Source organism: Temnothorax longispinosus, chromosome 9 (genome assembly GCF_030848805.1).
Source record: "Temnothorax longispinosus isolate EJ_2023e chromosome 9, Tlon_JGU_v1, whole genome shotgun sequence".
Classification (NCBI taxonomy): Eukaryota; Metazoa; Arthropoda; class Insecta; order Hymenoptera; family Formicidae; genus Temnothorax; species Temnothorax longispinosus.
In genome coordinates this window covers 18,604,659-18,631,330 of record NC_092366.1, presented here as the reverse complement: position 1 = coordinate 18,631,330, position 26,672 = coordinate 18,604,659, and the positions used below count along the sequence as shown (strand labels likewise).

At 39.9% G+C, this 26,672-nt stretch overlaps 1 protein-coding gene across 3 annotated transcripts; it reads right to left on the bottom strand.

Annotated features, from left to right (window-relative positions):
* Window positions 1-1,455: 1,455 nt before the first annotated feature.
* On the bottom strand, window positions 1,456-26,672 carry LOC139818871 (uncharacterized). Of its 3 annotated transcripts, none has more exons than XM_071787878.1 (10): window positions 26,520-26,672; window positions 21,789-21,864; window positions 11,553-11,747; window positions 11,007-11,357; window positions 10,463-10,779; window positions 5,178-9,699; window positions 4,586-4,816; window positions 3,070-3,299; window positions 2,607-2,787; window positions 1,456-2,450 (listed from the first exon to the last, which is right to left on the bottom strand). In XM_071787878.1, exons 2-10 carry the CDS (start codon window positions 21,828-21,830, stop codon window positions 2,175-2,177), a joined length of 6,345 nt encoding a protein of 2,114 aa, XP_071643979.1. In that variant the 5' UTR covers window positions 21,831-21,864; window positions 26,520-26,672; the 3' UTR covers window positions 1,456-2,174. The 3 variants fall into 3 exon arrangements, with proteins under 3 accessions (XP_071643979.1, XP_071643977.1, XP_071643978.1); XM_071787876.1 differs by lacking the exons at window positions 21,789-21,864; window positions 26,520-26,672 and adding exons at window positions 13,711-14,191; window positions 14,265-15,371; XM_071787877.1 differs by lacking the exons at window positions 21,789-21,864; window positions 26,520-26,672 and adding exons at window positions 13,711-14,191; window positions 15,185-15,371.

Genomic DNA, 26,672 nt, shown 5'->3' with positions numbered 1-26,672 from the left:
TGAAAATCTCGAATTGAACCGATCCGCGACCGAGACGGTAGACGCAGGACGGATCGGCGCCGCGGCGCCGGCGCCGGCGCCGGCGGTAGTACGAATCTCTCCGTGTTCTTATTTTCCTCGCTCGCGATTGTTAACTTCTCGTATAATTGTCGAGGAGTGGAATTTCGGACGTAAAAGCGTCTCGCGCTCGCGCGTGACGCGACATATTAGGCGCGCTGCCGGCGTACGAATATCACGACGCTTCGGCGTTGCGTCGCGTCGCCATTTTTGCGCGCCCTTGATTGAACTGATTGAAGTCCTTTTCGTCCGCCATTACTTCCATCCGAGTTCCGAGAGTCCCGAAGTGCGTCTGAGAGGATGGATGGAGACTGGATGCGAGACGGTTGTGTTATCAGCATACAAGTACGTCCTCGTCTCATCGTTTGTAATTACTGATTATATTTTTCGTAACGTTTGAATAACGAAAGAATTAATTCAGGTCACTAGCTGAGAAAATGACTTCCTTCTGAGGCGCATCTGACAATGAGAGGATGGATGGATGGAGGCTGGATGCGAGACGGTTATCAGCGTACAGGTATGTCCTCGTCTTATCGTTTGTAATTATTTATTGCATTTTTCGTAACGTTTGAATAACAAAAGAAATAATTCAGGTCACTGCCTGGGAAAATTGATAATGGCATAATTCAAAAAAATTGTTACAAATTTTTAAAGTTAAATTAGAGAACGTAGTATATTCAGGCCGCTCTGCCTGAGGAAACCGATGGAAATATAATTTAAAAAAAAAGTATATTTTATAAAGAGTATAACATTCAGGCTGTTTTGCTGCCTAAATTGATATAGCGAATAAGAAAATTTGAAAAATACTTGATTTAAATTTGATTAAAGAAAAGACATTGCGACAAAACATATGTATAATAGCTGCAATATATAATACAGTATACGAGTCGTAAGGAAAAGTAATAATCCGAATATTATCCTTTTTGTTAAATAATACTAGCCTTGGCTAAAATTATTAGTTTCTCTCATAATTATTATGCTGTACGGAATCTAATTCCAGGAATAAAGACTTTTATTATTTGAAAGTTGTTTATCAGAGCGTTCATTATTATGAACGCGTTTATGCGTTTATTTTTTTATTTCTTTAAAAATAAAATGTTATTTTGAAAAAAACTTAATTTTAATATAAATAATTTTAGCCAAGGTTCTAGAAAATGAAATATAGAAATAAAACTAGAAAAATAATAGAAAAAATTAATAAAATACTAAATCGTATAACAATCGAGAAATCTGTCTAATTAGGATACCACAGAACGTAACGTGGTATCCGTGGTATAGACGAATAATTGGCGACATTTTTTATTTCTGGAGAATTAAGTAAAAAATCGACTGAAAAAGATGAAACTGTGCATTGTTTTGTGTGTCACGAAAAGAATTACGATTTTTCTCACTCCCACATTCGTGCTACGTATAATATATTTCTTTCATGTACATTATCAACGCATTATTTTCTTTTTACATTTTTACTTTGCGTGTATAATCGCTTGCGGTTATAAAAATTGCATTCAATTACGATACGTATAAAATTCAATTGATAAAAAATTTTATTGATAGTTATTCAAAGCACCCGGTTGGGCGATAGCAGCTTCACGAGTGAAAAGCGATAGTCAGCGGCATAACTATTTGACTTTGAACATCAATGCTTGATTATTGCTGTCATATTCGATCATCTCGAATTTACGACCAAATTACGACATTGCCGTTAGCTCACATAGATAATCTTTCTTATTATTAATGTAATTTTCGTCTGCTTCACTCAATTTAGACCGTCATAGCGTTATAAATCACGTTCCAGTCGAAGAACTCACTTCCGTGCAGTCTTTAATTAATAAAACTTAAGACAATTTAGAAATGAGTTCTTCAATATCAACCTGTCAAATTCTTTGACACAACGTTTCGACATTAAACGTGAAGCAGGCGAAGATCTCGAAATGGAGTGAGTCGCGTCTCGCGTACAAAGGGGAGTGTTAGGCTTGTGAATCGGCGCCGGGAAAGAGACGAGGGCAAGAGTGCGCTTAAAAAGATTAGACGCTAATTTATCGGGGAGTATAAGAACGAGCTTTCTTCTTTGCGGAGAGGGACCGGGGAGAGGCTGGGCGTCGCCGCGATTTCCTCTTCTAGCGTCTCGCCCTCGGCGCTTGCGTCTGCTTTTTGTCGTGCATACGCTTGCAGATCGGAATGTGCCGCTCCGCGGCAGACCGATTGAACTTCCGGCCACAGTGCTCGCACTGGACGTAATCGCTGGTATCGCTGGGTGGCGGGGGCGGCAAATCGCTCAGATTCTCACCCGCCGCCAATCGTGCCTGCGTCTCCCTTGCGTAGCGGATCGCGCTGATGAATTCCTCGTGTTTGCGTCGCCAGTCCGGCTTCGACTCCGACTTCTTCGTTTTTGTCTGAAAACAATGTGAGCGTATGAATGCTTTTGTCTTTCTTGGGAGGGAACGAGTTAGCCAGGCACTGGACTTCGCGAAATAAAACCGCGACAATCCGGATGAAGCGTATACATTTTTAATCATTGATTCTTTCCGAAGATATTCTTTGATACCAACCTCTCGCTTAGCGAGGCCTTTCTTAACGAAAGGCTCGAGTTCGGTTCCTTTAACTCGGCACATCACTGGGTCGAACTGCTTCCTCTTCTTGGTCGCAGTTTTCACGCAGATCTCTTCGTGGAGTTCGATTCGATTTTGCGCGAAGCTACGCCCGCATGTTTTACACCTTACCAGACCTTTCCTGCCATTTTAGTTACAACATCATATAATAATTAAACTTTACGTCTATATTATCTAATCTTTTTGTGTTGGAAGAATTTTTAAGTTTTTAATTTTTATGATAGAAATTATACTAAATTCTATGAAAATAACATCACATTCATATTTCACATTACACTTTTGAAAGTCACAGACAGAAATTTGAAAAAGGTTCTAATTTTGATAAAAATTTATATGGATTTTTATCTGACACAAAAACTATTGTTTCCTAATAAAATATGAAATTGGACCGTAAAAAACTTACGTATCGGTAGTTGTATCTTCATTGAAACTTGATGCGTTTGCAAGCTTGCCACTACTGGAAGAAGGCTTTTCTGTACCTTTACCTTTACTTTTAACTCCTCCTTTTCCTATTCCTTTTCCTCTTTCACTTTCCGCCATTCTACTTTTCACACTGGAATCTTGAACTAAGTTAAAACTAGAATTCGACGACGAGGTCGGCCGGCCTGATACACTGGAAGCTGTCTGTTGCTTCTGCAAATAAACAGATTGCGCGTATAAATTAAGAAGTATAAAAATTACGTAAAAATATATTTCTATACAGAATGTACACTGAAACGTACGCGATTTTGATTGAAGAATTCGCTTTTCGATGGCGAAGTAAAAATTTAGGTTACTAAGTTAACATAATTGTACCTTCTATAATGTAATTTGAGTTTATTAATTGCCTTCATTGACACTTTCTCCTGAATGCTGCAATTAACGTGCGAGTTTTCTTCTGACTTTTTGACAGATTATATCCGCCAATTGACTTTGATTGCAATTGTTTGGGAAATAAATTACACTACACAATCGTGAGAAGATTATAACGATACGATTAACATTAGTTTTGCGCCAGATATCTGGTCTTGTAAATATCTTTTTCGGAAAATGTATAATTATTTAAGTAAATGTGTAATTGAATGATGAATAAGAAGTTTGATGCGTAAGAATTAGTTAATATCAAGTTATTTATTTATATGTTTCAGAAGATATCGACGCGGAAAGTGTCGCATCGAGGGAGCTGACAACCCGAAAGGACAGCCTGAGAGGAGGAGGAGGCCTGGGAGAGGCATCGGGCGCCAGTGGAACAACTTTGCGGTAAATATTATTTTTTATTTTGTGTAAAAGTAATTTTTTCTTGTTTATTCTCGAGTTGTTTTATTTCCCCGTGATTTAGAAATAATAATTAGAAGAAAAGAAGTAATTTAATATTGTAGAAATTTATCTTTGTAAAGATTCTTTTCGTAAAATGTTTCATCATTTAAATTAATATCTAATTAAATAATAAAAAGTTTGATGCATATAGGAATTATGTTTCAAAACATTAAGTTTTTTGAACACCATTTTAATATGAATTTTATGTTTGTATGTTACAGATACAACGTAGCTACGTGGCAGATGTAATTCCGCTGTTGCGCATCGGGGTCGGTGAGTAATGAATTAACATATTTTTTTAGGTAGAGGTAACGGATGTATGGCAACCTATAAAATATATACCACGAAAAATGTATATCACATAAATGTATACCTTAAATGTATACCACATATCTAGATAAACGTATGCAATTTGATAATAACATAAGTTTATAGCATTCCATACATCTGTTGCCTTAAAATGAATCAGTTAATTTAGATTTGTGTGGATTTATACAAGAAAGCAACTCGAAGTAACGAAAGGTGAGAAATGAATTATTTCACGCAGCGTCGCTTGGTCCAGGCGATGAAAACAATATAATAAATAACATTTGTGCATGGGAAAGTAAAAAAATCGGTCTTACGTCGTTAGAAGACTTCTTCATCGACGATTTTTTCAACGGCATTGCATCGTCTTCTTTCGATGGTCGATCGTCGAAATCGATCATAAAGGATTTTCTTGTAGATTCGTCCGGCGAACCATTTTGGAGAACGACACCGTCGGTTGTGTCGAATTTATTTCCGGTCGAATCCGCACCTTTTCCGACCGTTGATCTTCTCGAAGGCTTCGATTCTTGATTCCTCGATTCTGTACGCTGAGGGAGTAGGTCATTAAATTCAATATTAATTTAAAATCAATTATAATACGAAAACATATACCAATTATCTTGAATATTTCGGGTAAGGAAGAAAATGGAATCATGATGGATCACGAAACATTTTTAATATTCTACGAGGTTTCAATAATACACTAATTGACTAATGATACACTACTAATCTATAGGAAACTTTAACGTAGCGTCTATAACGTAATCGGACAAAAGTTTCGTTTTACTATAATAGGTAGAAGACAAAATAAATAAATGAAAAGAAAGGAATAGGGCGTTTTGTAAAGTCATTTTCGTTATCACAAAGCAAGTTTACGGTGATTTAATCGGATTTTTCAATCGTACTTACCCTAGGGGCAACCTCAGGACTTTTCGAAGGGGACGAAGGAGCGCTTCCTCTTGTCGCTCGCGCGTTCGTTTCGCGCTGCTTTGTCGCAGTCAAATCGGGGCTCGGGCTCTTCGTGATCCTGGATACACAGGATTTAATTTTAATCAGTCTCGCGGGATCGGCGCCGAGAAATACGTTTTTCGCTGCATTGGTCACAGGACTTGATCTCCTCGCCTCTCGCGAGGCCGAACGCTGATTTGCAATCGCTGACCTCGACTCTCCCGTAGCGACTAATTTATTTCGTTCGTCACCGATCGATTTTCGAATGTCCTCGATGGACCGCAGCGGTTTCACGGAAAACGTGGACGTTTCTTCCGAACTCATCGATTCTTTCGTAACGTCGTGACTGAGACCTTTGGAAGACCTTTTGTTTGAGACTGCTTCGTTTTTACGAAATCTGAAATTTACGGAGGGACAATTCTCATCCTTTCGCGCTTTTACGTAACTCGATTTTGGCCGTTCTTCTTGAATCTCCTTCTCCGAATCGGATTCAAACAATCGCCGCTTGCACGTTGGTGATCGAATTTTCGTTGATCTCTGCTTGCTTTCGATGGGGCTTCCGACTCTCGTTGATCTCTTGGAGGGGCGAGTCTTCTTTTGGAGAATTCTTAAATCACTTTTGTACGCGGCGTTTTTAGCTTTCAGATCTCTGTCGACTGGAGATTTTAGCATCGATCTCAAAATCGTATGATCCGTTACTTCGCGAGAAGGGACTGTTGTTCCTTCAGAGGCGATCGATTCTTTAATGGAAACTTTTGCTTGGGCGTCTATCGTTTGTAAGGAGATCTCTGGAGATGCCCGGAAGTTCGTCGGACTTGAACGTTCAAATTCCGCGCCTATGGAATCGAATCGTCTTAACGCCGACTCCACGGAGTCCAGTCTTTTGAGATCTTTTTCAGATCTGTCCTCGCGTAGCATTTTCGAAAATTCTTTCACGCTATCTTCGGTCTTACGTTTTACGCTCATTTTATTGAACGATTCCGTCAATTTTTTCGCGACTAGCACACTCTCGTGTTTGCGATTTTTGGTGGTGTACGTCGAAAATTTAGATGCAGAGCTTTGATCTGCTTTTGATACGATACTCCGGGATGAGAAAATTTTCGGGATACAGGCGTCACGAGAAATCTCTGCTGTTTTTCGCAAAGGTGAAACGCGTGGCGAAACCCTAGACTTTACGTCGTGCCGCCTGCCACGTTCTCTCGTCGGAGAGATTGTTTTCTTTGAAGTACTCGACTGCATCGGCTTCTGCATCGTTTCGCGAAGGGAGACCTTTTTGTTTGCGATCCGATCAGTGAAGTTTGGGCGAGTGATCTTGCGGTAATCCTTGATCTCTTCATTCAAAGCGGTTTCAGCTACCGTTTGATACTTTACGCCGATCCCAGCGTCAACCTCATCTACTCCTATTTTATTTTTGTCTTTATTTTTGTTTTCTCCTCTTCCTCGATTATATTCGTCGTCTGTAGACAAGTTTCTGTCCTTTGCAATACCCTGCACCAGTCGCGCAGACCGCAAGTTTTGCGGTTGATCGAATTTTGTGCGTGCTCCTTTGGTCCTCCCCGCGGAGTCGTATAAAATCGGCGAAACTATATATTTTCTTACCCTAGAAAAATCGGGAGACGTTGCTTTCGGATTATCAGCCCTATTTTCTGCAGAACGATTTCGCATTTGATTTAAAGATCGAGAACTCGCGCGCTGTCGATCTTCACGTTTCGTGGATTGAGTCGCAATGTAGTTAGCTTGATTTCTTGCGGATTGTTTCCGCGTTTGAGAAGACATTATACTTTCATCTTTCCTGTCGCGAGTTCCGAGATAAGAACTTTCGCTTACAGGACCGAATTTCAGGCTGATGACACTTTCCTCGCTCTCTCGATCGCTTCGGCGATCCGTGTATCTCCTTTCGGAGAGATCTCTCTTGAAAGCGCTTGATTCGAAAATGGACTCTCTCTGTCTATGCGTTTTGCGAACAGGATAGGTGATCGAAGTTTTGAATTTCGCTCTGCCGCTAGGCAATTTCGTGTATGTTCCATCAAATTGTCGCTTCAGTATTGGGCTCGACGCTTTTTGCAGTTTGTCGCGTTCAATACGATGATCCGTCATAGTAATCTCTTGAATGTCCATGTCAACTTCTGTCGGCGTAATGGTTTTGCGAGAGAACTCTGGCGTGGCTCTCTTCCTGCTTTCAATAGACGGCGATCTCGTTGTTTGGAGAAGTGGCGGTGTTTTACGTTGATTTTTCGATTGATTGCCTCTTGCGGAGATTCGAGTATTTACGTTTGTACTATTGCGTTTCGAGGGCGATTGACGAATGGCGCGATGTTTTCCGTCTTGGGACTTCATAAATTTACGGACGAGCCCTGCTGATTGTAAAATATTATCGAATTCCAAACCGTACTTGAGGTTTACGATCGAGCTGGCCGATGTCGCGGAGGTCTCCGAGATTTTCGATGATCTGCGAGCTTCCGTAATATTTTTGAAGACTTCGTTTTTACTCGAAGCTCTTTTCACTTCGTGTCTAGTAATTGAAGGACTTGGAGTGTGTCTATATTTCGTAGAACTGACTTTTTTATCAATCGGAGATTTTACAGGTCGCCTATAGGAAGTATCTGGGACATAACTGCGATGTTTTAATACATTTTTGGTAGAGTCCGTTGATCTCGATCTTGGCTCGATCAACATTGTTGTGGCAGATTTTTCAGATTCTTTGCAGAAAAATTGCGGACTCGTGGAACGTTTGTCGCGCGTAATTCTAGGCAATTTAAATCCATTGTATCTGCGATCGATGCTCGTAGTGATGGCAGATCGTTGCTCGGTCTTTCCTTTTAGCAGTCGTGGAGTTGCGCTTCGCTTCGTCAATATTTTTTGATCATACGATCTAGGTTCACTAACTTTGCGATCAATGCTCATAGTTGTGCCAGATCGTTCTGATTCACGGCAAAAGAATTGCGGTCTTGTGTTTCGCTTGCTCCACTCGGACGATTTGGATTCGTTGGTTTCTCGATCGGTACTCATAGCTGTTCCGGATCGTTTGGACTCACGATATGGCGGGCTCGTGCTTTGTCTTGACGAAATTCCTCTGTCACCCCATATCGGTGATTTAGATTCACTCGTTCTGCGAGATTGTTCGGACTCACTGAAAAAAAATTGCGGACTTGCGCTTCGTTTCGTTACTATTTCTCGATCGTATGACGGCGATGACGGCGATCTAAATTTGCTAGATGCACGATCGATGCTCATAGTTGTGGCAGATCGTTCGGATTCTCTGCAGAAAAATTGCGGACTGGTGCTTCGCTCTTTTAATACTTTCTCTTCATACAATGGCGATTTAAATTGAGAAGATTGTTGATCGAGAGTCGTATTTGTTTGAACTTTTTTCCGCTCAGAATCGGTCATATCTCGCTTTGTTAATATTCCCTTATTCCACTCGGACGATTTGGATCCGATAGTTTCTCGATCGGTACTGATAGCTGTTTCGAATCGTTTTGGTTCATAATAAAAGTATTGCGGACTCGTGCTTCGTCTTGACGAAATTCCTGTGTTACTCCATATCGGTGATTTAGATTCACTCGTTTTTTGAGAATGTTTGGACTCACTTAGAAAGAATCGCGGACTTCCGCTTCGTTTCGTTATTATTTCTCGATCGTATGACGGCGATTTAGATTCACTAGATGCACGATCGATGCTCATGGTCGTGGCAGATCGTTCGGATTCTCTGCAAAAAAATTGCGGACTGGTGCTTCGCCTTTTGAATACATTCTCTTCATACAATGGCAATTTAAATCGAGGAGATTGTCGACCGAGAGTCGTACTTGTTTGAACCTTTTTCCGTTCGAAATCGGTCGTATCTCGCTTTAATATTCCCTTGCTCCGTTCGGACGATTTGGATCCGATAGTTTCTCGATCGGTACTCATAGCTGTTTCGGACCGTTTGGGTTCATAATAAAAGTATTGCGGACTCGTGCTTCGTCTTGACGAAATTCCTGTGTCACCCCGTACTGGTGACTTAGACTCACTCGTTCTGCGAGATTGTTTGAATTCATTGAGGAAGAATGGACTTCTGTTTTGTTTCGTCAACGTTTCCCGATGAAATAATGGTGATCCAGACGAATCGGACTTTCGATCGATGCTCATAGTCGTGGCAGATTTTTCGGATTCTCTACAAAAGAACTGTGGACTCGCGCTACGTCTTACGAATATTTTTCCATCGGACGTCAATGACTTAAATTCATTATTCCGAGGATAAAATCTCGAAGCGGGTTCCGCCTTTGTAGCTTCTCTCGTCAAGAAGCTTCGCGGATTCGTGCGTTGACTGAGCGTCTCGGTATCCGAACTTTCCCTTCGTCTCGCGCTCATTTCGTCAGCTACGCGAATTCTAACCGACAGCGGACTTTTTGCATTTTCGAAAATCCTTTGACTGCGCTCTGAGGTCCGGCTACTTCCGCTTCTCATGCTGGTCGGGGAAGTCCCAGCGATCTCGCTCCTTAGTCTGAGAACGCACAGTCGAGAAAGCAAATGTAGAACGACTTTGAAGCGGGATCGCTAAGAGAGGCGTGCTTTTTCTTACAGCAGTCGGCCTTATTTTTCGGCCCAGCGCCCAAGCTAATTAGCGCTAGTTGTTTTTTTTTGTAGTGGACGTTGCGCTAGTTACAGTTTCCTCGCAGCCCGGTGTTAAATCTGCTTCGCGTGAATTGCGGTTAAATGCGACGCGTACGATGATAATTAAGCTTGAATGGTGTTGCACGTTTCTTCGGATCGGAGCAAAGGCACGCATTTGCTCGTTTGCATACTTAGATTAATCAAATTAATTACTCTTCTCCGCTCATTTATTCAATGTTTACGATTCTGCCAAATTAGTCATCCACCGTCTCTCCTCTTTTTAATGTTCGCTCTAGTTTACGGCGATGAGGCGAGGGTTAAACACATATTAGAACAAAAACGATCACCGGTGATATTATATTCTTCCTTTTTCCTTTCGAACTTTTTACAATGGACATTGTTAACGCGATATATTTGGAATAGTCGAGGGTAGCAATTGCAACTACGTGACATACACATAAATTAATTTTGGCAAGCAGCGGCGAATTGTTAGCGATTTGTCGATAATCGAGATTCGCAATTATTTGCACAGCTACATAAATAATAGACTTAATTTCGAATCTCGAGAATGTGTCATATTCTTATATAATCTGTCTTCTTTACTATACTCTACTCTACAATTTCAGTTTCAATAACGTGAGAAACGTTCTTACCTGGAATTCGATTTTGTCCCTTGTTCCGACCGCTTTCTTATCACCGTGCTCGAAGTCGACTGTTTCGGCACGTTACTCCTTTTCGCGTTCGCGTTCTTGAATCGTTCGAGTCGTTCTTCCGCCTGAGACAATTTCTTCGTGACGTTCCTCTTCGAGAGCTTGTCGGGCTTGTCGTCCACCATGAGGTATTCCGGAAACTCCTCGCTCTCCAAATCGTTCCTCACGCGATGCTTCAGAGTCTCGTCGAACCCCATCAGATGGATCTTCGCCATCATACGATTTCTCTCTATCAAGTCCTGGTCGATCGCTTCTTCTTGCTGCGTTCAAGATATTAACATACGGGTAATAAAAAAAAATAGCAATATTCGTAAAACATAATGTTTAGCAAAGTGACATCTGCGTTGAACGAATTATATATTTTAAAAGAATACTTTTTCCAATGTTTCTAATTTCTGTTTTGCGACTTTAGATATACGACTAAATTGCATGTATCCTACAAGATATGACGTCAAGTTAAAAATTAAACACCTTGCGTGCAACCAACCTCATTGTCAATTTCGTGACGATAATGTCCATTGGCGAATGTGGCGACGCGGTTCTCGACGCCGTACTCGTCCTCGTCATCGTGACGACGTACGGATGGCCCGAATGAGTCGCGAACGATCTCTTCGTGGTAAGAAACGACGGGTTTGCCGCCGTTAACGTTGCTGTTGAAGTCCGCGCGTGTCACGCGTTTCACGGACTGTCGATTCACCGTCACATTACCGTTCCTCTGCGTCACTACGCCGTTCGTATTCGCTTGCTTTCGCAGCCTGTTCTCGAGCGGTTCCAGCGGGTAGCTCCTGTCGATTCCCTTCACGGTAGTCTGCCGCCTCTCGTCGAACATTTGCCTCACCTGTGCGACAATTAATGCTCGAACGAGATTTCAAACGACAAATTAAACGTTCGCAAGATCGCCTAAATTTGCAACTTGCTAAAATTCCATTTCTGCGTGAAAGAAATAATAAAAAATAGCATTTATACTTTCGGAGATAAGTCAGCGCGCAACGGAACGGCTGATTCTATAGTAGGTAAACCGATTTCCACTTACTTTACCGCCTTGCGAGGTCGAGGTCGTGTGGCTCGCCGTCGTCGTCGTCGTCGTTGTCGCGGTTCTGCCGTGATTCGAGCTGTTGGAACCCGCGCTACCCCGTTGCACCACCTGGTAGGCCCTCTGCTGCTGCTGGTCGTACAGCTGCAGCAGCTTCTGCTCCTTCTCCTGCAGCTGTTTCTGCTGGAAGCGGGCCTGCGTCGCGGGATAATTCGCTTTGAGTATCGGTGTGTCGCCGCGCGGAAATGCGGGCCGACGTTGCTCGCGGTTGGAACGTCGGCTCGCATGCGAGAGGTGCATGGTATCGCGGCAGGCTCTACTGCAGGCTATAGAAACGACGATGCACATGCAGGCACCGGCGCTGCCTCATCGATTCACCTCTAACCTACATGCCGAGGGGGGTTAGTAAACTCGTTATTATGCTAAAGCAGGGATCGTTCGTCTCTTAACCCTGCGCCGCTCGACGCTTTGGCTCTTTCGCGCCCGAGGTGTATTATTAGAGGTATTACTCTCGATTGCGAAGTTATGAGTGAACTCGTGCGATTATATAGCCACCGATGATGATAAGGTCTCAATTTCATTTACAAAAGAGTTGACGAAAAAAGATTCGCGCTGCTATTCTGTAAATTGGATTTTTTCAGTAATTATACTGATTCAATTATAATAATCGTATATTGAAGAAAAAAAGATTTTCTCCCGATACTCTAGATTAAAAAAAAAAATTAATTTAATAGTACATTGCTTAATTAAATTATTTAATTAAAACATCCGTTTTCATGAAATATCATAAAGAAATAAATTGATAGAGTAATATTTCTCCAAGGTTTAATAATTTTGTTGCTTTTCTTGATAAGCTCATTATTAACTTTTTACGACATATATTTTGTGAGAATTGGAATTTTGTGTAATCATTTTGGGAACGATGGAGCAAAGATCAACTGCGGTTTAATAATCATGCAGCAGTTCCTAATTGTATATCCCTTCAATGATTGCATCGGCAATCAGCCGCGCCACTAATTGATTCGTTCCTAATGAACCCGCCATATTGAACACTTTGCTTCTATATACCGTGCAGTTACTCGGCGTAAACTCGAGATTCAACGAGATTATTGATAATGATAATGCAGTGTTAATTGGTTATATTCGTGATTATATACCAATTAACAAGTATACTAGGAAATTTTTAGACACGGTACAAAAAACTGCATTAAGGCAATCTTGACTTCTAGACAACCATTGCATTCTGCACGACCAATACGTGTAATTATTTAGACGTCAGATTAGTCCAGTATTACAAGGCGAAAGTATTTTCCAGATCTAGGAAACAATTTGTAAACCACGCACGACATAGAGTTAAATTACACGTTATTGACCGCATATGTAGAATTATCATTATTTCTTCCAATCAGTAAATACCCGTAATGCGTTGCCATTACATTGGTAATATATGTCCGTTAGATTTCAGCGATCGATACGCCTGGTAAACATGATAGCTATTTCCGCCGTGTTCTAATTAAATAATGCTATTTGATAATGCTTCGACCATTAATAGCTGATTGCGAATTGGACATGGAGAAACGAAAAATAGACGAAAGACGAACAAGAAGATGAAACTTAAATGGCGAGTTTAGCACAATGCTAGTTGAAAATAAATCAATAAACGATACGCGAAGTAGCGCTTCGGGATCGTATCTGTTTTATACGTGCGGTAGAAACGTGCGCGAGCGGTTTTTAAAGGAAGGGATCGTGGACTGGGTGTCGATTTAAATCGCGTGGGCACAGCGTAGATTACTCGAGATTCGAGAAGTCGACGACTCCGACATACATGACCGTATATAGAATAAGCGACGTTCCCGTTTCTCCCGTGCCTCGCTTCGCGGTTTCTCCTTTTCCAACTTCAGGATACCGTCTTACGAAATGCTTGACGTTGACCCGCTTTGACGATACAATCACCTACTTACGTTGTCTCTCCGTCTTCGTTAAACGATATTTTTCTCGTTTGCACATGTATGGTATATTCATTGATTAAACTCGGCGTTTGGAATATAAGAAATTTGATTTTTAGACCGTGACATATTTTATATTTTTGGATCTTGGTATATCTTGCGACACGTTTATTTTATTTTTGAAATTTATGTTTAACTTTTGAAAGTAGTACCATAGTTTCCAAATTAGGAAACGTGGAGTCGTGTTCCTGAGCCGCCCATGACGTTTTCATGTCCATGGAGACTCCGCGAGCGCCCAGCTGTTGTGACCGGATATGCATTTCTTTTCGGTTTCTCAATTCTTCTGAATGTCGTCGGCCTTGTGATTATCTTGAGATCCGCACACAAATTCTTTTACATTGAAAAATCAGGCACGCGCGAGGACACGCGTTTATCCAATCACAAATCATCGGCACTACCGATTTTTCTTTTTAGCACTTAAAGGTAGCCATCTCAATTTCTTTTCGAGCATCTCGTATAGATTCAGTTTTGTAGAGTTTATTAGCTCGCCAGTCACATTTCCAATTCACATTTTTAAATTCACACGTCTGATCGTTATTTATCGATTATGCGCGGCCTCTAAATATTTCAAGATTTGGAAATGTAGAAAACGTAGCTACGTTTCGCGCATGCATGATGTCTAACATAGAAGTCCTAAAAAAAGAAGAGACGTATGAAGGAGAAGTTTGCTTAAGAGTAGTAGTCACACGAGCCTAGTTATACTGACGATAAGTAGAGGTTGCAATATGAGGTTGCGATATGTCAAGTTCACGATCTCTTCTCCTTCAACTTCGCGAAAGGGAGCTTACGTGTTCGAGGCAAGTTTGAACATTATTAAGGAGCGCCTTATTAAGTTTGCTTATCGATATTTTAAAAATTCGCGTGTAATGGAAATAACTTCTTGATGCTATCTTTGAAACGTCTTTATAAATAACTTTCTCTTATATATTATCGTATATATTAATACCTCCCGCGCTTAGTGGATACTTTTTAAATTTTTTAAATAAATGTTATGCGGCAGATGCACCTGCGCCGTCACGCAATTTCTTTACTCCGCATGTTTCGTATCATTTTAACTCTTTACACATAGCGACAATCTGTGATTTATTATCGATAGAAATTTGGTAATCTTCGAGTTTATTTTTTTTGTAATCTTATTATAAAATATCTTTGTTGAATTGATTAAATGTTTTTAATTAAAGAAGTAGAAAAACAATTTTGGAATATATTTTTAGAAAACATTGATGTTATTCCAGAGTTGAATTTTTTCACTTATTAAAATATCTGAACGTTTTTTTATGACGTCGCACACTGTGACAGTTTATAATTTCCGGGATAATTTATGGAAATTTGCCGTACTTTTATTTAGCGAATCTACGGAAGGCAATCTTCGTTAAATCGATATAGTCGCGGTAACGAATGGGCACGAGCAAACACGACTATGCCATTTTTCAGAATGTGACTCGATTTTATATATTTTAGCGTAAGTGATATATATTTTTGCAAAAGATAATGTCGCTCGCGCGGTGTAACGTCGCGGCGCGGCGATACGCGCACCGTTCTCCGCGTGAAATCGCGATCTGACGTTCATGCAAATTTGCACGCGCGCAAAACACGACAGCGTACGTGTTCAATGTCAACACCAACCGGTAAAACGCGTGTATGTACCACCGCGAACTCGCGCGAATGCAGTCGGACGTTTTCACAGACGATCGCGTGGTTAATCGCGAAATGATTAATTTCGCGAAAGTTACGGAACACGATTAGCCGGGGACGAACGGTTTAATAATCGGTCAATGCGCACATTGCAACGCCGATAGGACTGCGGCACTGTGAGTGTTACCATCACAACAGTGTTGTTGCAAACTACAGACTACAGCGTGCTGACATCGCGAGGGGCAGCGCGCATGTCCGTCTAAGCTATCCACTATCCACCCTTACGACCGTTGGGCGCTACCGTTGGGCGGACGATCGAAAAAGCACACATGCGACCGAGTCTCAAGTGTTGATTTACATCGATTCGCTTCAATAGTTTAACGTTCTTTCCGCTCCTACCTTCGCAAACAGTGGCGTAATCGAGCAAAGCGACTAGACAAATAAAATTACAAATATATATAAGTAGGTTTATGTACATGCAGGGTATAAGGCATGTAGAACGTGACATGCTCGCTGTTCTAGTGCTATACTAAGTCACTTTTAAATAAGGAGAGATTGCATGATATTTTGATAATCCATATACGACAGCGATTTCTCCAAATAATGCGACATGATACCAATAGATTTTTGAATGAAATGAGATACATTCATTGCATTTTATTATTGCACTTTCACAAATTTTTATTAATGTCTCCAAATCTTATAACTTAAAATACTAGAACAAATCTCTCTTTCTCACTCTGGTCTTCTTTTTTAGAAAATAATTATATTAAAGGTATTATCTTTTTTCTATCATTAAAACGTTTCATGTATAAAACCAATTTTATTTTTTCCACTTAGTGTAGCAGTAATAAAGTTAGTTCGTCACGGCATATTACAGTCTTTACAGTCGGGGTAAGTTTTATTCGCGCTTGCAAAGAACTCGAGACAACCTATCGATGTTACTTGGAAATTTCATCGAGGTATAAAGTTCAAGGTTGGAAAGAGTAATGGGAGTGATCTTAGGAATTGATATAAACGAGTCGTATGTTTGGCAGTTGGTTTATCAAGATTTATTACTTCCTTGTCGCTTGCATGGATGCGAAAAATTGGTCGTTTGGACGAGTTAATGTCAATTTGCGTCAATAAGGTGAACGTTATCGCAGCTGCGTCCCGCGCTAAGCGACGAGACTATCCGCCGAATAGAAATCTAATTTACTAAAAATTTTTAGTCGTATCACGTATTTTAAATCTCAATCGTAGGCATTTTACGTTTCACGCGGTACAGTAATTGAGATACATCCCACATTCGTGTGGAAAGTTTCTGGAGCTATCGAATATTTGTGTAAACCGTGTCCTATTTCGATTTTTATGGCTATATACCCTGTGCGCTTCGTCAGGAATAGGTTTCTAGGAAAAATCGTTGTAATGCTTCCCGGGAAACAACCCGTTCGCGTGCTGCCTATCAAGTTCGCAACGTATTGCTGCGTCATATTACTACGAAAATGAAAGGAAGAAAAGAGAATTGCCTCGTTCGCGCGTCACTTTGATTCCCCCGTCGAGCTCTGCTTTTCGCGTAAAATTACGTTTTCGCTGGGAAATACCGCAAGCTGCTGGCAAGCTGTCGCGAAAATTAGTTGCCTTCACGCGAGAAAAGCACGCTTTCCTTTTAAAAGTATCAATACGCGTAGCTTGCAAAACAATGTACAATGAAAACATAATTCTTCTGTGAGAAGATAAATGGTGAGTCATTTCTCAACAATGTCGGCTGCAAACGAATTTAGATCGAGATAACCATTTCATTCCAATGAAAGAAATGCTTATCTTATCTTCGTAAAGCCTTGTGTCCACGATGCTAGAAAATCGCTTCGAGATCTCGGACGGAGAAAGAATTGACCAATCACATTTAAACAATTCGACCAATTGACCAATGCCATATTGGTTAATTCTTTCCCCGTCCGAGATCTCGGAGCGATTTCTAGCATCGTGGACACTAGGCTTAACAATATTAATCTTCATACGATATGCATACAGCATAATATTTTTTTAAGTGCTTCATATGTTGTCACACATAGCAACATTTTCTTTCATTGTAATTTATTTAAAAAATCTAAATTGCCAAGAGTCCAAGTAAAAGTTTTTAGTTTTAATTTAAATAATTATAAATGAAATCATGTCCAATTTCTCTTGACTGAACTTTGCAATTAAAATAACTCAATAATCGAATTCTTTGTCGCTTCCAAATCCCTTTTCCTATTACGTCATAAATGTATTGTCAACGAGTGACAGAATACGGCCAAGTGGTTTCCATCCGATTGCCGTTTGACGTACGAGACTACAGTCATTTGAGAATTATTTATTTATACGTTTGTATGTGTATACCTCCGATGACCCCTCCTTCCTTTCCCGAAATATCGATTGTCCGCGAGTCGCCCGCTTCCGAACGGCGCGTTTGAAAACGAGGTTACGAAAAATACAAGATTTATTGTTTGCTAGAGGAAGGGGGACACGGAGAGGACCGTGGAAATGCTGGGCGCAGGTACTATACTCGCGATTACGGCGCTCGGCAGACCGAGAACCAATCATTTCGCACGACCGACGATGCTCTCGAGGAACCTTGAACTTTGCATTTCGTCGAAGACGAATCGAATTTTCGCGTGCAACCGCATGCGAACTTTTTATACATCTTCATATATTGTATCGGCGAGGCACTTCCTCGAAAGGGTATTCAATGCTGGTATAAGTTTCGAATTAATTTCCCGTTATAAACGTGAAAAATGCATCCCAATCGATTGCGATTTCGTCGAAAGATAGAGAGATACTTTTGCGGGCTTGCAGTATCGAAACACGGATCTAGTTCCTATGTCTAATTGTAAGTGCTGTGCGCGTCGGTTCCGATCTCTGCTTTAGAAATGCGCTGTTTGCGGCAACGAAAGTTAAACACCAGCGAGATGGAACAACGAGAAAAGAAAAAGACGAGAGGCAACATCGAGATTACGGCGCATCTCGTTGTCTTCCATAGATCGTGCACATGTCCCGATAACGAAACCTGCCCATAATTACTTTGCTTAACTGGGCATGCACCTCGCGAAATTACAATTACAAATCGGTGGCGAACGAAGCTGCATCGCACCTCGTCATCAATTATTTATGAGCTAACCCGTTTGCCGCTCGCGGCGCGGCGGTCCTCCTTGCTCCGAATCCACATTTCAGATTTATCCGAGCGAGGTTCGCTTTCCGTGCAACACGCACCTCTTTCCTGCGTGTCGGTGCGTGCCGAGCTGCGTACACGCTTGCACGTGAAACGCATGTCTGTCACATGCGATTAGAAATTAGAATTATGCGTTTGAAGATTTCGATAAAGATTTTTTTCCCTACGTTTAACTCTCTCACGCTAGCTGCAACGATTATGCATTTTCCCTTCGTAATTTTTTAACCAGGAGGAATTTGTAAAAAGATTACGGTCCGATAAAATTCTGGAACACGTTACAGATGTACATCATCTTCCGACGATATATCTAAAAATGGGTTAGCACATCAATTACTACGCGGTCTAATTAGCCCGAAGAATGAAATAGTTTTCTATAAACTATTTTCAACGATGGTCTGAATCGTTTAGTTTAGAATTAGAAGTTCTCAGATAACTTTGCAGTTTAATAATTCCAATGAATTCCAATTTTCTCCTCAGACACAGTCTATTGTGACGGTACCAAATGATATAAAATAATACCAGCAATTGTAAAAGGTATTTATAGGAAGTATTAGCGAGCGGATAATATAATCGTGTATAATCACGACCGAGTTGGATACTCGAAGCGATAATGACGTAATGTATTCATGTCCGTTCGTTTTTTTTTTCGACTTCTTCGATGCAGGAAGGCCAAGCGTGGGCACCGCGAAATATCTGCGTCATTCATTCGACACTTTGATCGTTTTTGCGCGTTAATATCAAGAGTTACTTACCTAAAGACGAATCGCACATTGCGTATAATACATTCCGCATTATAGCTCTGCTTGCATTAATGTTTTTCATTTTTCTTGGAAATTGCACGTATCCACTTCCTCTCATGCCTTATACGAAATTCAGAACAACACGGCAACTTCCACGAAGTACGCAACAACTTTAATCGCGTAAAATTTGTTCTAAATTTTATCGTTCGATTTAATGAATTAGTTTTAATCATTAGAAAATTAATCTTTTTCTTCGACACGAGATCGTTGATTTTCGTCGCGCAGTATCTTTGTTTTAGTATGGTATAAATATTTTTAAGGATCTGATACTATAATTAGTAATATTTTTATGTAAAGTAGTTAATTTTAATGATCCATAATAAATTAATCTGCAGAATTTGTGATCGAGTAGTGATGATATTCGTGAATTTGGTGTATCAGTAAAATACATCGCGTGATTTGCTTAATGACCTTTTCATTAAAAGATGAAACTGCCCGCGATATTTTGATACCTTAGCGTCAAGAAGATTTGTATGAAAGATTGATCTTCATTTTACATGCCTGCGCAAAACGGATACACAGAAACAATTCGTTGCATAAAAATCATGACGCGCCAAAATAGAAAAGATGAAACTGGCTAATAAAATTATTTAATGTGTATATGGATTTCCACTTGATTTCTCATCTTCAAGTCAAATAATATGCAATATGCAAATGCACGGAACAGTTTCGTCAAGAGTATTATCATAACTAGGGCGTGCATAAAAATAGTAAATGTGAGCAGGAAGAATTATTGAGAACTGTGAGAATTGAAGTAGATTATCGCTTCGAAAATTGTATTCTTTGAAAGTTATTTTCAGAGGTCGTTTTCTAGAAAGAATTATTGAATTATACACACACGTGCAAACTTATACTTGGACCTGCACTTAGACAACTTAAAATTCATTTTAGGTTACCTATAAACCGCGACAGAATCTGTGGAAAAATACTATGTTTAACTTGGCAATCGTGTAATAATTGAATGATTTGAAGTCTATTTTGGACTACCTATGAAATCGATAGAATCCGCAGGGAGTGCTATACATAAATAACATGTATCGTAGTAGTGCAAAAACAATTGCAAAATTAGAATCATATATATGAGGACAGATTATTACCATCCGTTTCTGAACAGCTGTGAAGATTCTTTTTTTAAGACATATGTACATAGTTTAGTGAAGATAATGCGTCTGAGAAGTCTGTCGCATGACGCATCTCAATGCGAAGGAAGTGACGTCACAGTATTATGGTCACGAGTCCCTCAATAGTCGGTCATGGTTGACAAACCAAGCGTTCACTTTTTTACTCCCTTCAAGTCTCACCATTCTTCTTTCGTTTTAACATAGGCCTATCTTTTGCCGGGGAATGCCCTTAGAGGTGTGTCGTATAAGAGATTAAAGTCAGCTATTAAAGTTCATATGCAGGGCGTTTCTAAAACGTGGATACGATTTCGAAAGTAAATTGAGCATGTAGAAATAAATATAAAAAGAAAGTATTTGCATGAATATTTATGTTATTAGATTTTGCTTATAAGTTTATTTTTGCGTTGTAATAATCGTTTGTTTATTTTATAAGAAGTGTTCAAAGTAAACACACGATAATGGATTAATTATTATTTAGACTAATTTAGAGCCTCTTCTATAATTTTTACGTAAGTACTGAATTGATCAATTTTTATGTCAAGATACTAGGAAACACATATTGTAGAAAAGTAGGCGGAAGAGAGATAGATCTGCGATTGATATTCATCTAAATATCAGCTGTCCATCGGATTTGGATATATCGATACGTGGGTCGATCGTTGCGCGCGCGTTACCTGTACAAGATGCCATATATGCGCTCGTTCGATACAGAAACGATACGTGGGCCAAAAGAACAGCGTCAAAACTGCCTTAACCGGTCTACCTTAACCAGAATGTATTTCGATATTAAGTACAAGTGACAAAAAGAGGAAGGGAGAAAGAGAAAGATATAATTGCAGCGACGCAACAGTCGACGTACAGTTTGTTACGTTCTCGCAAAAAAGATTCTAATCAAGAATGCGTTTCTACTTTATATAACATTTTCGCAGATGCACGATGCACGCGATTTATTTTACGAACATTATGATTAACATCTGACGTAATGAAGCGTCACAGTTGAGAATAAACTTTTATAAGCTCCCATATCCATGTCGGCGAAAGAAATGATTAATAATGCATTTAATAGTAATTATTAGAGTATATCATTATAGCAATTCTTCATTAGCATCAAACTTTTAGACATTGACAAATGTATATTATTTATAAAAAAATAAGGAAGTACTTGCCTGACAATTTAATCGGCAATCCAAACTTTATTTAAGATCCCATCAATTTTGAAAATTATTGCAATTAAAAAAATTTATAATGAAACGAGATCTCAGTTGATCAAATCATTACTTCTTTATTCACACTATTTCATATTTTATTACTATAATTTTATATAGCAACAATTATATACAATTATATACAAGCGACATTTGAAAGACGCCACTGTTGTTAAACGATACATTTGTTCTTAAATGAACCTATTAATTTGTCTGTCGATGGAAACTTATCTTTTTTAATGCTGCCATTTTTAAAGTTGACAAAATCGATTATTTTACCTGCAGCATCTCGAGACGCGACGACGCCTGTGGTGCTGCCATATTTCAGCTGTCTATTGCTCGCAATGCTCTCGTTCTGTAAAAACAATAAAAGTTTCGTCATTTCTGAAACCAGGAATGGACATTGATTGATCGATATGAATTTTAACACATGTATAATATTTAACATATCACCGGCGCCGCGGCGGTCTGAATTCTTTTATTTGAATTTTAACAAAATAATTTGTAACATTTTTCCTTGAGAAGACAGTATCGATACGTCAAGCCTGATATATAAATCTTTATTAAATTTTTAAATTTAACTTATATTATAAAACGTGTTACAATAAAAAAAGCAAAGTAGTTAATGTTTAGAGATTATCAATTTAATGTTGTTGACGCTAGAATATGACTTAAAGATAAGACATTTTTATTTTTTAACATGCAAAGTGCTTTTACACTTAAATATAGGTGTTTAGAGACGAATAAAAAAAAGAAGGGCAATGCAAATGTAGAGTTATCAAGAGACACGTGTCTCGCGCCAAGTTTACATGCAACGGGTGGGACGGACTTTTTTAAGGAAAAAACAGATACGTACTATTTGGATAATTTAAAATTTAAATATAACGTTAAATTGAAATTAACAAATTCTATCAATTTCGCATATTTTTCATGGGATTACGAACTGCTTTTCCAGTTCGTTAAATTGAGATACGTTTGCGGAATATTCCGATAAAGGTAGTAGCGTTGGCGTCATAAACACTTAGACAAATATTGCGTATCTGTAATTCGCTTACTGGTAGAGTGGTAATATCGCGGGTGAAAATAGAATCGGTTCGGCGTGTGTGCGTGGAAAACGATGCAGTTCCTCGAGTTCCAAATAATTATACTTAAAATAGAGTTGCATGCTGGTTATATTAGCTACAAAGCATAAGTGGCCCCATAAGTGAATGCATCGTAATGACCAAATAAATATTGCTTGCTCTGCGTTTAGAAATTCATTACTTACAGGTCTGTAACATGTCGCACATTCCGATATAAAATTGAGTATCTCTATCATGAAGTGTTAATTAAATTAACATATCAGTATTTTGTAGATTAGTATTAAATTATTATATGATACAAATTTTAAATTTAATTTTTATATAATTATTAAATAATGAAAATTTATACACTTAATAATAGGTGATATTTTAGACAAATAAAAATGTAAAGTTCTCTTTAAGCTGTCGATCTTTCAAAGTCGCGCAAAGAGAAACGTCAAGCTACCATGAGTGCACGCGATTTCCGAGCGAGGATATATCAAAGGTTTATAATTGGCTTTCACTTTTTGCTTCCACCTGCCGCATTATCGTAGCGCAATTCGCGCGGTGCTAGCAAAAGTTAATTGTAAAGCCAAAACGAATTCGAGCTCTGGATGGAGCGGTGAAATCGATCATTTTGTTGCTCTTTTCGAGCGATTCATCCCTCTGTAAAGATCGAGAGTCAGTGTGGGTGCATCAGCAGCAGCGTGGACGCGTTTGATATCACGTTATCGCGTTCGATCGTTTTCATACTCTTCTCATCCGTGATCCTTCAACGTACAGTTGCGGCGTTAGAATAGAGAGACATATTTCCGATCGCTACATAAATCTCTTTCCGCATAAAAGTAGGAGCCAACGATAACGCCTGTCTTTCTTTTCTCGTCGGTGCATCCGCAATGTAAATTCATTAAAATTCGACCGCGACTGCCGTCCTTGACGAGACGCTCTTCAAGAAATTATTGACACGTGATGGCTCGCTGTGGTAACAGCGTTTTTAGGCCAGCAGACATTGTGACTCACGAACCCTGACGTAATCGCGAGACTTTTATGGTTAAGAACCGAGAGACATAGCGGCTCGCGACTTATTTGCGATTTTCTCCGAGCGTGAAGGCACATGTTTCGCGTTAGCACATTGTAGTGCTAGAAGTAATTCCTAATTGTCGCATTAAGCACTTAATTAGCTCTTTTAAAATCATCGTAACCGAAGCAGAGATATACAATTACGACACGGTATTCGAAGAGATCGCATCTACGTTAATCAACACAAGATAATCAACACGACATTAATTAACAACCAGAATTTTTATCTATTACTCGCTTCTAATATTTCTCGTTTTTACCGCAAATTGTCCGATCCTTGTCGGTGTATACGTAAGCGATGTTCATGATGGTTAAATAATTAATTTCGTTACGTCAAAGCTGTGGTATCGAGATAGATTCGTTCGATTAGGTTTGACTTGCAAACTTTGCAATACGCGAATCTGTCGAGTTCGACGGCGTATATGCACGAAACGAACGAAAACGTCCGGTGACCCAGGTATTCGACTTTCGCATGCTCTTATTGCGTGGATTATTTATAGTTTTACTAAAAACGTACTCTTCGCCACGATTATCATAGGCTACTCCCATACGTATGGTCACCACCAAGTACACAGCTCCATTTCTATAATTAAACTGCACGCGCGTGCGGTCATTTACGATAAAGTTCGCAAAACGCGAACGTGTAACCGTGCCGATAAATCGTCCGAGACAGTGGAACTAGGCGAGGGCAAACAAAAAACGAAATAATATTATGCTGCGTATATAGAGTTGCGGCGACTAAGTGGCGTCATGAAAAGAAGCAAGAAACGCTTTATTCTTCGGGCAATTAGATATCACTTTCAAGTGGTGGTAGATAAGAATCTCTGCAGCAACTTAATAACGCGCGAACCACGACATCGGAATTTTCGACGTTATTACTCGCGCGTGCATGCACAAACGGCTGGCAAGCGCGGGTCGCGTACACGCGCGCACAATTAGGTTCGTACTCGCACATGGCCAGCACGTGGCCAATTCGAAGATGAGGGAGAAAAGACGCCGGGCATTCGTGCAGCTGAATGCATTTGATACGTCATGTCGGAATAACAACACAGAGCGTTGCAATTCGCGCCGATTGCCCAGCAAGCACGATGGGCAAGCTCCTCCGTTGGATCCGATTATTCGCACGAGTTTGTCAGCCGGATCTTAATTTCGCTTTCTGTAAATTTGCACAAGGCATATCTCGCAATACGTGACGAGGATTTCTTTTTTTTTTTTTTTTGCTGAAATACGTATAAACAGTCTGCCGTCCATACAGAAATTTCTATACGGCAATATAAAACTTGGGACGGAGCTCCAATGAAAATATGCGTTATACCTTCATTACCATACAATTCATTTAGTTAAATTCGTAATTATAATTAAATTGCGCTAGATTACAATTCTGCATTGATTAAACGCCAAATTGGCATTGTATGGTACAAAACAATATTCGATATAGCTCTCCGGAGTTAATTACTCCGCAATTAATGCCATAGCGGCTTTTAATAGCGTCTTTGAGATTCGGACGATACAGGGGAGAAGCGGTGCTTTCGCGATGATTTAACGGGCTGTGCGTAACGGTGCAATTAGGTGGCTGCATCTTAAGAACGCGCGTCTGGCCATTCCTCTCTCACATTCCTATTATCTTTCATCTCGGCTCGGCAAAGCCCCCAGACGCACGGCAGACGCGAATTTCTTTCTCTCTCCGAGTAATCGTCAGTAATTACGCCGCGGGTCTAACATGGTGAGATTGGCGTAAAGCAGAGCTTGAGAATTATTTGCGTCGCTTATCCACGAACAGCTTCTAGATTGCGCAATTATAGCGGAATTTAAGCGTGCGACATGTTGCGCGATCTCATTCATTGAAATAAATTGTAACGTCGAGAGGGAATCTCAGTTTTGTAAAACGCTGTTTTACAAAACATTGTTTCTCTGCGAAAGACTGTAACGTCAATTGGACTTTCTATCGTCATGGAAAACATTTTATAACAAACGTGATTACACATTTCAATTACAGTCTAAATTTTCAATTTATTTACATCTTAAAAGTCAAAGTATTGTTTTATCTCAATTGCGACGGGGTGAACTTATAACAATGCATATTCACGTATATATTGTTCTTACGATCATTAAAGGGCAAACTATCAAAAGTGACGGCGCTCCATTGTGCTTTATTGCGTCCATGATAAATATTTGCTCAAATTAATTTTAATAATTTAATGATGCTTTTACGTCGTCTCATCAATTACAATTTTAGGAAAAGAATGAATGAGATAATGGCTTTATCATTAGTTACGCGTTAACCGTTAACACGCTGAAAATCGTTATTATATTTTATGAAAAACGGCTAGAGAGTTAGAACGCTTCTCACGACTAACTTCTAGCGCAGTATTCCGCGATAAATTAATGGGCATTGGAGTGGCATGCAAAATTTGACTAATATTTCTCGAAGAAATGTCAATGTCGTTCGCAGTATGGACGATTAATTGAGCAAATCTAAAAATATCGAAAATATTTTTCCAGACGCCTCGATATTTTCGTTCAAAAGAAATCGATTTCAAAGAACGTTCCTTAGCACAGAGAACATTTGGTGATTTTATAGAATAAATGTACACAAGCGTCACACAGAATTGGATTGAATTGGATTGAATTGTTTTGAAAATCCTTTTGACATTCGCCAAAATGTAACTCGCATAGCGTGTTTCGTCTTTCGTCCTACGGTTCATGATTGTATGCGTCTGTTGCATTATTGAGACGGCACGATAAGGCAGAATCTACTTAGCGCTGAACTCGATAGCGCGAGGGAACAAAATATACGAGCAACGACGACGCCGCGCCGGTGTGGCATGACAGAAAGAGAGAGAGCGAGAGACGGAGAGAGTGCACTCACCGTTGTCTGCGGGAAAAGACTCCGGCAGGAAGGTAATCACAGATGATCCGTGGCCCGTCTTTACGCGAGGAGGACCAATGCAGCACTGACAGTTCCACCGTCCCTCTCTGATTCATCCTGCGACTCCCTCTCCGTCCTTCTCCCTCCCAGCTG